The 9960-nt window shown below is 35.3% G+C and overlaps 3 protein-coding genes across 5 annotated transcripts; 2 read left to right on the top strand and 1 right to left on the bottom strand.

Moving 5' to 3' along the window:
* The first annotated feature begins 33 nt into the window (after nt 1-33).
* Nucleotides 34-1567, top strand: LOC132192618 (uncharacterized). Its single transcript, XM_059612657.1, has 2 exons — nt 34-157; nt 757-1567. The coding sequence occupies exon 2, from the start codon at nt 764-766 to the stop codon at nt 1205-1207; it is 444 nt and encodes a 147-aa protein (XP_059468640.1). The 5' UTR covers nt 34-157; nt 757-763; the 3' UTR covers nt 1208-1567.
* A 470-nt stretch (nt 1568-2037) lies between these two features.
* Nucleotides 2038-6518, top strand: LOC132192828 (histone lysine demethylase PHF8-like). 2 transcript variants are annotated; one of them, XM_059612996.1, is made up of 17 exons: nt 2038-2141; nt 2359-2444; nt 2708-2825; nt 2889-3052; nt 3116-3257; nt 3321-3516; nt 3576-3680; nt 3745-3890; nt 3949-4147; nt 4190-4414; nt 4471-4622; nt 4682-5089; nt 5141-5355; nt 5409-5611; nt 5668-5728; nt 5779-5859; nt 6258-6518. In XM_059612996.1, the coding sequence occupies exons 1-17, from the start codon at nt 2044-2046 to the stop codon at nt 6338-6340; spliced, it is 2682 nt and encodes an 893-aa protein (XP_059468979.1). In that variant the 5' UTR covers nt 2038-2043; the 3' UTR covers nt 6341-6518. The 2 variants fall into 2 exon arrangements, with proteins under 2 accessions (XP_059468979.1, XP_059468980.1); XM_059612997.1 differs by having other exon boundaries at nt 4202-4414.
* A 537-nt stretch (nt 6519-7055) lies between these two features.
* Nucleotides 7056-8509, bottom strand: LOC132192829 (uncharacterized). Of its 2 annotated transcripts, none has more exons than XM_059612999.1 (8): nt 8448-8509; nt 8292-8389; nt 8162-8233; nt 7913-8095; nt 7758-7850; nt 7573-7698; nt 7408-7498; nt 7056-7347 (listed from the first exon to the last, which is right to left on the bottom strand). In XM_059612999.1, the coding sequence occupies exons 2-8, from the start codon at nt 8370-8372 to the stop codon at nt 7115-7117; spliced, it is 879 nt and encodes a 292-aa protein (XP_059468982.1). In that variant the 5' UTR covers nt 8373-8389; nt 8448-8509; the 3' UTR covers nt 7056-7114. The 2 variants fall into 2 exon arrangements, with proteins under 2 accessions (XP_059468982.1, XP_059468981.1); XM_059612998.1 differs by having other exon boundaries at nt 7057-7347; nt 7408-7522.
* Nucleotides 8510-9960: the final 1451 nt, after the last annotated feature.

Genomic DNA, 9960 nt, shown 5'->3' on the forward strand with positions numbered 1-9960 from the left:
GTGGTAGCTCTAATTCCGTATTGATTGGAGAGGGGATGAAGTGCGCAGGCGCGAGTGGCGCCTCCGCATGGCGTTGTTTTTGTTTACACTCCATTGACAGCCAATTTTGCTCTATTTAATTTTAAAATTTTGGCCTTTAGAAAGGCTTCTTTGAACGGTAGGTTCATTTTGTACTTTGTCGGCTTCGTGTGTTTTGATTTGTGTGTCTCTTTTTTGCCACGGGTACCTCAAAGCTGCGAAATTAAGGGTGGCGTTTTAGGGGTTGAAGGGTGCCGCTCTCCCAAAAAACGGAAAATTTAAGTTTTTTATTATTGTACCTTTAATACTGAAGTGCAGTTTTCGTTTTAAAATTTCAAAGCTTTTCGGAAACTTTCCTGGAATAAGTTTATTAAACTAAAAGTTTGTTAAAAATAGGATTTTCTTTACTTTTGAGGTTGACCTCATGATTTCAGCTTCAGACTTTCTGTGTTTCGACCGGCACAACATGATACATTTTATACCACATATAATATTATAATATTTGGATTTAACAGTCATAACTTAATCAAAAATCTGCCAGAAAATTGATTTAATTTGGAGGTAACAAACAAATTATAAAGTCATTTTTAATTATATTTTGGGTTCTAATTCGGCTTATGAGATCTAAAGATAATTTGATTTTTTAGTGGCAAATTTTGATGAATTGTAAAGAATTAATGACAATTTTCCACCTTTTTACTGCTGTTTCAAAAAAAATTAATGTATTAATTTTTTCAGCACAAAAATGGGCAAAGGCAAGAGAGTGGTTTCCAAGGAAGACTCCGAGGTGGACTATCCCTCGGGCGAGCTGAAAGCACGCAAGAAGGGCAGCAAATTAACTAATGGGGGCGGAAAAAAGCAGGAGGAGGCCGCTAGTGCCGCCTCCAAGAAGGCGGCGGCTAAGAAGCGCACACGGAAGCCCAGCAGTCAGATGAAGAATATCTGGGTGGCCAGTTTTGTGTCCTTTGTGACGGCCGCCATCGTGGCCGCCCTCGTCGTCTACAACTGGTCCTTCCACGACAGCTTTGACCTGACCAAGTTCTGGACAGACAACGAGGAAAGGATCTACAACCTGGTCGAGCATGTGACCACCCTCTTTGCTCAGCAGCTGGGTGGGGGAGATGCAGCTGCCAACGCCACCACAGACCCTGTCATCGAGACCATGACACCACCCCCAACCACTGCCTGAGGCGCTCAAAGCGTGCAGACTTAACGAGACTTTTGTGCCACCTAATTTTTTTAATTTATTTATTTCTAGTACCAGTGTTTTGGTTGCGTGCCGAAATCTATTACTGATCTATTCATACTATCATATAAAATGTATATAATTACATTTTAGACAGCACTCTGCAATAAAAGCATAAGTATGTTTAGAACTATAAAACTTTGAGAAATGTGCATTTAAAAGTTTTGAAGATTATATTTAAATTTACCTAACAGAAGCATTTGTAAACAATTTTCTCCGTGTATTTGACGCTTTTGGTCTATGTGCAAATATAATTGATTATTTCATCCAGATTTCATCTAATAAATCCTCTGATGAATGATATAACCATTATGTAAGCATTTTTTATGTTTCTTATAGTACACCTGGACAATGTTATATTTTTATGCTACTTAAATACTGACCGAGTTACAAAAATTAAAATCCTGTGAAAATTCTATCATTTGAAATTCAGTCTATTTCTTAGCTCTAATTCTTGGTCTTTGGCGTCTTTGCTTAGGCAGTTAATGTGACTCATTGTCAATTGCAAAATTTTTTCTTTTAAAGTAGTAATAATTTTGATTATGTCTAAGACACAAGAGTTTTGATTATTTATGAATATCCTTTGTACATATTATATTTTATTAAAAAAATTTATGAAAATTTCAATATTTTTAATACATAAATTTTGATTTTTATATTTCTCAAAATGAATGCAAATTTTAAAAAATCGCACAAAATATTTTTCTCGAGAATTTTTCTGATTTCGCGCGGTAGGAATGGGCGTGGCTGCTTTGAATGTGGCGGAGGCCAAAACAAAAATGGCGACCATAACAGAAAGCTGTTTTTGGTGCGGACAGCAATTTCAGGACGAATTTGTGCTGAAATGCGGTGCCTGCGCCAACTGTTATCATAGCAGGTAAATTTTATAATATTTTCTGCTTCTAATGAAACCAAACTTTGCCCATAAAGTGCCTGTCTTGTGGCCGAGGCAAATATTTTCCCGCAGGCGATGACCTGCAGTAGTTCCAAATCATCACTTGTTTTTTTCACGATTTTGTCGTGTTTTTCTCTATTTCGGTCCTTTTATGATTTGAATTGATGATATTTATGTGAATTTTTATGTTTTATTTCAGATGTGTCGGTACTTTGGAGATTTTGGCGCAGGATTTCGCCGATTACCACTGTTCTCAGTGCATCGTCCTCGTCGGCCCCACCATTTGTGAGTTTTTGTTGACTTTTTATTCTAACTCTGAAAAAAATTCTTTGTTTGCGCCAAGTCTGCATAAAACCACGGTTTTTTAACTGTTGTTTAAAAACCACATTTTTTTCATTGTTTAATGTTCTATGATTTTAAACAGAAATACAGACTTTCAAACGACAAGAGTTTTACTAAAGGAATTTTAATTGTACAGATAATTATTTAGTTTTAAATTATTAAATCTTTCCAGTCATTTTTTAAGCAATAATTCTTGGATTTTTTAGACAAACAACCAACAAACAATCACAGACATGACAGATATGAAATCGACCTCGACGGCAAAGCAACTCAAACGGGCACACCAAAATTTATCTCGGAACTAAAAACCCGTATATTTTGCAGGTATAATTATTATGCTCAACTTGTTAAATTTTTCAAATGACTTATATAATAACATTGATCTAGTGCATCTGAAATTGTTAAACGTTCAAATGGAGTCGACTTCAACATCAACCACCTCACCGAGCATGGATTTTCTAATCCTGTTCTGCTTGAGCCTGCGGAAAGCATAGAGGGCTTCCAAATGGTGTCCAAAGACTTTGACTTTTACAATGTTCCTCAAGTCATTGGTAAAACTGTTATATCATAAATAATTTAATATCAAATTTACAATTTTCATAATTTTATTACAGACGGTACAAAGGAAATCACAGCAATTTGCTGCACAAGTCAGTCAGCAACTCGGCTTAATGTTGATGACTACATCAAGTACTATACAAGTGGAGATCGATCAAGAATTCTCAACGTCCTCAGTTTAGAGTATTGCAATACTGAGTAATATTAAATGATTCTTTTGTGGCAGTTTTTGCATAAATTTGACGTTAATTTTATCCGCAGGCTCAACAATTTGGTCACAGCACCCTTAGTAATTCGTCAAATGGACTGGAGAAACAATGTAATGGGTCCTGGTGAATGGCCTGCTGATTTTGACAATCGGCCCGTTCACAGTTGCTTGATCATGAGCGTTGCAGACTGTTACACCGATTTTCACATGGACTTTGGCGGGTCATCTGTTTGGTACCACTTGCTGAAGGTACGAAACTTATTAAATTTTCTACTAGGAACTACTTAAATTGTTGATTTATTTTTCAGGGAGAAAAGGTATTTTATTTGATACCTCCTACACAGCCCAATAGGGCCATGTACCAGCGCTGGTTGAACTCATCGAAGCGATTAGAGATGTTCTTCGCTGACCAGGTAAACTATAAGTTCAAGTTTGTCTTGGCAACCACAGATTTATTTTGAATATTCCTCTACATAGGTCGAAAAGTGCTACCAGTTTGTATTGACAGCAGGCCAGACCATTGTAATTCCTGGAGGTTGGATTCACGCTGTCTTAACAACAAAGGATTCAATAATGTTCGGAGGAAATTTCCTTACCGACTTCAACATTGAGTTGCAATTAGCGTAAATCAGCTAGCCTAAAACTAAATTATATTTTTAAAATATCAAATTTTTTCTGTAGTGCGTATGCAATTGAAAAGGCTTCTCACACACCTGCGAGCTTCTGCTTCCCAAATTTTGAAGGATTGCATTGGTTCGCTGCAGACTCGATCACAAACAGGCTGCGTCTTATCCATCAAAATGGACAAAAGTGCCCTGACTATTTGCTCAGAGGGGTCAAGGCCCTTAACACTCACTTAAAAGTGTGGAAAAATAAGGAAGTGAGTTTCATATAGACTTTTTATATCACCTCGCATTAAAAGGCCATATTACAGGTTCAGAAAGGTCGTAACCTGAGTGTTCCTGAGGGACTAGATGGAGCGGTTGTTCTGCGTGAGCTCAGTAAAGCAATCAGGAATGCTGAGCGTCTCATAAATACTCTGAACCCTCCAAAACCTGAGCGGGAATCAAAGAGAATGAAAAAGAAACCAATTGACAAAGACTTTGTTGATCTCACACAACCACTCTCAACCAAAGTTGCGCAGGAGGTTGTCTTGACCATATCAATCCAAGAATTTTCTCTAAATTTATTTTCATATCACAGCAAAGGGTCAGTTTAAAGGTTATAAACAACAAACTCGATTTCCCGTCGGAGCCTTCAAGTTTTGATCAATATCCTGCTGAGCTCAAAGAAGAACCTCCTGCAGAGATAAAGGCTGAACCTGTGACCAGTCTAAAGCTGCGTTTTACCCTAGGGTACAAATTGGTTTATTAATTTTCTTGATATTTATGTTAAAATTGCTCACCTCCTTCAGTGGAAAACCTGTTGCCGAGACCTCGGTCCCAACAGCAAGAGTCAAAGATGCCCCTACTGCCATAAGAGACCCTTACGCTTTTGACGCAAGCGACGAAGAACAGCTTCACATTGACGAAAGGCCTAAGAAAATTCGAAAGTCTGAAAAGAAGTTGCCTCGGCTCGATGGAACAGACCAGTCCGTTTTCAGTGAAGCCCTTCAAGGAGATGTGGTCATGGAGCCTGTCGAAACTGTCAGCACTCTCGATTTGGGAGGCGAAGTCGACATTGTTGCCTTCGTAGACCCAAAAGCTGGGCAGCAAAAGAGCAGCAAGGAGTCTAAGTCTAGCAAAAAGAAGAAAAAGGAAAAGTTGTTCGTAAAACCAGAAACACCTAAAATACTTCAAACACCTCCTCCGCAGCAAGAAACGTAATTTTTAATCATAATTTTAAAGTAGAAACTAAATTTAGGTCTATTCAGCATAAGTCTAGGATCTGTCCTGCCAATGATTGGTCACGTTCCCTCAATGTCCAAGATGCAATCAATTGCCAATCAACCTCCACCAGTTCAAAAAATAAATCCTCCTTTGAGAATCTCTGTAAAGCCTGATAAGAAAGCCAGCAAAGCCCCGGAAGAGGAGACAGAAGAGCCTCCAGAAGACCCCGTTGCAAATGTTCACCAGGATGACGATTATGGTAGAAATTTTAAATAATATTTAAGTATTGTTTCTAATATTAATTAAATTCAGTTTATCCGTCATTGGATGGCTCTGACGAAGAAGATTTTGTGTTCAAACCAAGAGGGAGACGCAAGATGGATGAAGCTTGGAATCCAAAAGCTCGAGTTGGTCCTGTCGTTCCAAAGAAGGACCGTCCTATACGGGAAGGTACAAAAAAGCAGTCTGTAGAGAAGGGTCTGGAGGCAGCTGCTGCAAAAAGAGCTGGACAACCTGTAGGCTGGAATTAATTTCAAATGTTGAATACAATAGAGCTCTCAATTATTTTTAGGCTGCAAAGAGACCATACATAAGAAGGAAGCCAAGACCTATACCAAAGAACAGTCCACCAGGTAACAAGAGTTTTTACGAAAACTGTGATATATAAATTTTACCTCTTTAGCGGCTAACATCACCACTGTTCATGGTCCTGGAGACCTTGTGATCGCAACTCTAACGTCTTCAGCAAAAAAGGCAGACAAAGGTAGGATCCTAAATCCGGAAACATTTTCTTTTGAATTTTTATTAATAATTTTCTCAATAGTGGTTTCACTCTTAAAATGGGTGAAAATTAAGTTCATTTGTTTCTTGTGCCCTGCCCCTTGCTTATCTCTTCTGCAGGCAGTGACACAATTAAGCGCGTAGAAATAAATTAACTTTAATTTCACCCAGACTTTGTGTGAATCCACTATAGTTTGAAAGATAAGGGTGGTAGATCTGCTTAAATTTTAGGTTTAAGAAGCTTTGAGGATAGCTCTTTCCTCTTTAAGTTAATTATTTAAGATAAATGCTAAAAATATTTAGTATTGGTTTTAATTTTTACGCTAAATTAAAAACGTCTCATATGTAGATTCTTATAATAATTTATTACTCACCTTTCAGCGAAAAAACCAAAGAAAGGCATGAAGACGGCCAAGCAGCGTCTGGGAAAAATTCTGAAAATTCATCGGATGAATTTGAATTAGTTCACTTTTACTGAACCCCTCTTTCACTCACATTAATTTAGTTTTCGGTTCCTATGTTGGTATTTCAATTTTACTCAACTTTGAATGCTCTTTTGTCGTTATTTTCAAATCATTTCGTAGAATTGCTACATTTTGATGAATGTATGTATTTGTCTGTTTTTTCTATTGTTTTTTTTTTCGCGCCTAGTCTATCAAAATATTAAATCTTTCAATATTATTTTTTAAATTTTTATTTGCCATTCCACAGAATGTGTACAAGGTTAGTGCTTAAAAATAATGTAATGACGTGTAATTAATTAGTTTTAACAAATGAAATGTGGCATTTTCCGTCCTACAAGTTTATTGATGGCGTGTTATTGAGGTTATAGTGGTGGTGAAACACCACACTTTTGAGCTGTATAAACATTGATGTCATTTATCGCAATGTGTGTGCACTTCTGTGAAAAGCTGCAAATTGTAGTATACTAAAAGGCGTTGCTATGAGTGTCCAAGGTGTGTATTTATAGTAGTTATCATAAATTACGTCGAAATGTATAATTTTCTAATGCCTGGGTGTAACTATATATTGTACAGAAATACGAAAATAGAGTTTTGAAGAAGAAAAAACGACACAATTAACTCGTATAAATGGCAAAGTTGATTATTAAATGTTGGAAATATGATACAATTATTATAAATATATTTCTTTCAAAACTCCTGAGTCTTTTTCCAAGGAAAATAAAAACTACTAAATTGAAGTAAAAACTATTTTATTCCAAAAACGTTGTTTCTCCCTCACAGTTGACACAAAAAATGCATGGAGATATTGCAAGCGTGGGCAAAATGCTCATCAACACTCTGGGTCAAGTTGGTGCACTTCCCATTACCTGGAAGTGCAACTGCTTTGCCTTTTTTCCCGCTTTTGCTTGAAAGCTTCAGGAAAAAATCGTGAACAGCGAATTTCAAGTTGGTTGGTTTAGCATGAGGCATATCTTGCTTGTTTCCTTGAATCCAATACACCAAATTTTCTACAAAATTTAAAGTAAAAAGATCATTGAAATATTTAGGAAACCAAAATTTTATATTACCAGAAATGAGTTGATTGAGTTGTAGAGATACCTGCAAATTTTCTCTAGCCGTTTCAAAGAGAGCTAATTTCATGTTGTGCGACTGACACCACTTTAGCGCATCGGTCCAGTTGAACTTAACAAATTGTATTAAACAGGTTTTATTTAATTTTGAAAAAAAAATACCTTTAAATTTTTGTCTTTAAACACAGGTGAGTAACTGAAAAAATATGTTTTCTCCTCGGACGTGAAAATTGTGCCTGATATTCCACGCTGCAAGAAAGTCTTATTACGCTGTGATTCCATCTTCTCCTTTTAAAACCATAAATTAACAACAATATAATAACAAAAAATTTAATTTAAATTTGTACCTGCATTGTTTGTTCTTTGTCGCACATTCCCACTTCATTGAACAGATTTGAAAATTGCTCTTTGATCACCGCAGGCACATAAACATTTAATTCCTATTTAATGTTGTCAAATGTAAATTTTTCAAAATATTAATATGTATTAAAATCTAATTTACCGAAATCCTTTTCGAAATTTCAGTTGCACTAGAATTTTGATATTTTTTCAAACTATCAACAGATTTTGATATTGAGGAGGAAATTTGGCCCTCAATCTTCTGAAGTCGTTGCTCGTACCGGTCCATTTTCTCAAGCAGCTCATCCACCTTTTTACCACCTGCTTTAATTTCCTTGGTCAATATCTGCAAAATAATTAAATCATTAATTCTTGTAAATTTTAATAGATTTTTCAAAAAAAAATTATATACTTCAATGGTTGCAACCAGCTGCTCTTGTTGTTTCTTGCAAATTTGAAAAATGCTTGGTATTTCCAGTTCAACCTAAATTGACAAAATAATTAAAACCCACAAAATTTAATCCGCCAAATTATTAACTTGCCTCTTCAAATCCAGCTTGCAAGCTGGATTTTTGCAATAAGCAAAATATGAAGACAAGAATAGATTTTCTGTGCAACTCCATCACGTCAGCAAAACAAACTAAATTAACAATTAAATTAGAACATATTTATATTTTAATTTTGACGAGAAAAGTTACGCTTGCATCCTATTTAGCGGTTTGGTGATAAACTCGGGTCTTATCTCACCCGCGGTTGCCCTCTGACTTAATAATTCCGTATTAGGAAATTTTATATAATAATTTGCATTGAAATCCTTATGCAACCTGCTCAACATGTTGAACCACCAAGTTGCCTAACAATAAGTGCGCTACTGAAAAACAAAAATGTTATCTTCTTTTACAGTTTATAATTTATAAGTGTGTGTAAAATTTTTATAAAAGAAATAATAAAATGAATTTGGAGCGATAACTTTATTTCTCCCCATGCTATGGATTATGCTATCAAATTAATAGCAACAAACTGTTTCAAACAAAGTTTAATACATATTTTTTTTTTTAAATTTTGCTTTAAGTTTTTCTTTTCCTTAAGAAAAAAAATTGGTGCCTTTTGACAGAAAATTTTATTATCAAAATATATAAATAAAAGGCAAGATATAAATTTAGAGCAAAAAACGCGTGAATTTTCTTAGCAATATTTTCAAATTTCAGTTTTTGTGAAAATAAATAATTTTGAAAAACCAAATATTAAAAAAAAAATGTGTTAGTCTCTATTTCACTGATGGAGGAACTTCCCTCCAGGGCGGAATTAATTCGTGCGCACACAAATTTCTCAAAACGGTGTCAGCAGTTTACTTTTTGTTTGTATAAAATAAAAGTAACGGCACCGGATAATTTTGATACAGTAATTAATGAGCGGAGTCAATCGGCCACACGCATGCATAATTAAGTTAAATAGGGCTCGATTGAGAGATTGGCGTCACGTTGCTGATGGTTTAATTCAGCAGCTTATCAGGAAAATTGAGAGATGAGATGCTGAAGCTGAATGTAATAAAAAAAAAAAAAATAACATATAAGCGAAAGAGAACAGAGACGCACATTAAAAAGCACAGCGCCACAGGCTGACATGCAATTTTTAAAATTTCAGTTCATTAATGAACAGGAAAACAGGATAATGATAATGAACAGAGATGCATATCATATACGTTTAAAACTTATTCATTGTGAAGCTGTTTGGAAGTACATTTATTAATTTAAAGATGTAAATACGTTAAAAAAAATAGTGAAAAGATTCTTTGGATATAAAACAGTACAGTAAAGTGCTACAATTAATTAAATATTTTTGCATAAATTAAATTTTTATGAAGTTTCACACTTTAATCCACTTGGAACTAAGAATTCTACAACTATAATAGAACACAATTTTTGTTTTAAATTTATGTATTTATGTTGTGTAGAACCCGTATAACGACGAGCACTTTTAATTGATTATTTGGTTTTCATTTTGATTAAACAAAAATTTAAAATTAAATGTAGAAAAACATTGTTGAACTTTGTTCACGCTGGAAATATTGGAGTCCTTATTATATTTTTCGCCCCCTGCGATAATGTGATAATTATTCCTGATGTTCCCCTCCTCCTATGAGACGATTTCTCCTCCCGCCCAAAGATATGCCATTCTCCGTTTCTTGCTGCTCACCTGTTGGCGCTTTGC

This window comes from Neocloeon triangulifer, unplaced genomic scaffold (genome assembly GCF_031216515.1).
Source record: "Neocloeon triangulifer isolate White Clay Creek 2 clone unplaced genomic scaffold, ASM3121651v1 ptg000003l, whole genome shotgun sequence".
Classification (NCBI taxonomy): Eukaryota; Metazoa; Arthropoda; class Insecta; order Ephemeroptera; family Baetidae; genus Neocloeon; species Neocloeon triangulifer.

Excerpts from the sequence above, each read along its gene's own strand:
- LOC132192828 (XM_059612996.1), top strand. The coding sequence starts at position 2,044 with ATGGCGACCATAACAGAAAGCTGTTTTTGGTGCGGACAGCAATTTCAG. Across the intron at positions 4,148-4,189 it reads AAGTGTGGAAAAATAAGGAA|GCCATATTACAGGTTCAGAA; the intron begins GTGAGTTTCATA and ends TCGCATTAAAAG. Across the intron at positions 5,090-5,140 it reads CCTCCTCCGCAGCAAGAAAC|CATAAGTCTAGGATCTGTCC; the intron begins GTAATTTTTAAT and ends AGGTCTATTCAG.
- LOC132192618 (XM_059612657.1), top strand. The coding sequence starts at position 764 with ATGGGCAAAGGCAAGAGAGTGGTTTCCAAGGAAGACTCCGAGGTGGAC.
- LOC132192829 (XM_059612998.1), bottom strand. The coding sequence starts at position 8,372 with ATGGAGTTGCACAGAAAATCTATTCTTGTCTTCATATTTTGCTTATTG. Across the intron at positions 8,234-8,291 it reads TGCAAGCTGGATTTGAAGAG|GTTGAACTGGAAATACCAAG; the intron begins GCAAGTTAATAA and ends TTGTCAATTTAG. Across the intron at positions 7,699-7,757 it reads ACAAAGAACAAACAATGCAG|GAGAAGATGGAATCACAGCG; the intron begins GTACAAATTTAA and ends TGGTTTTAAAAG.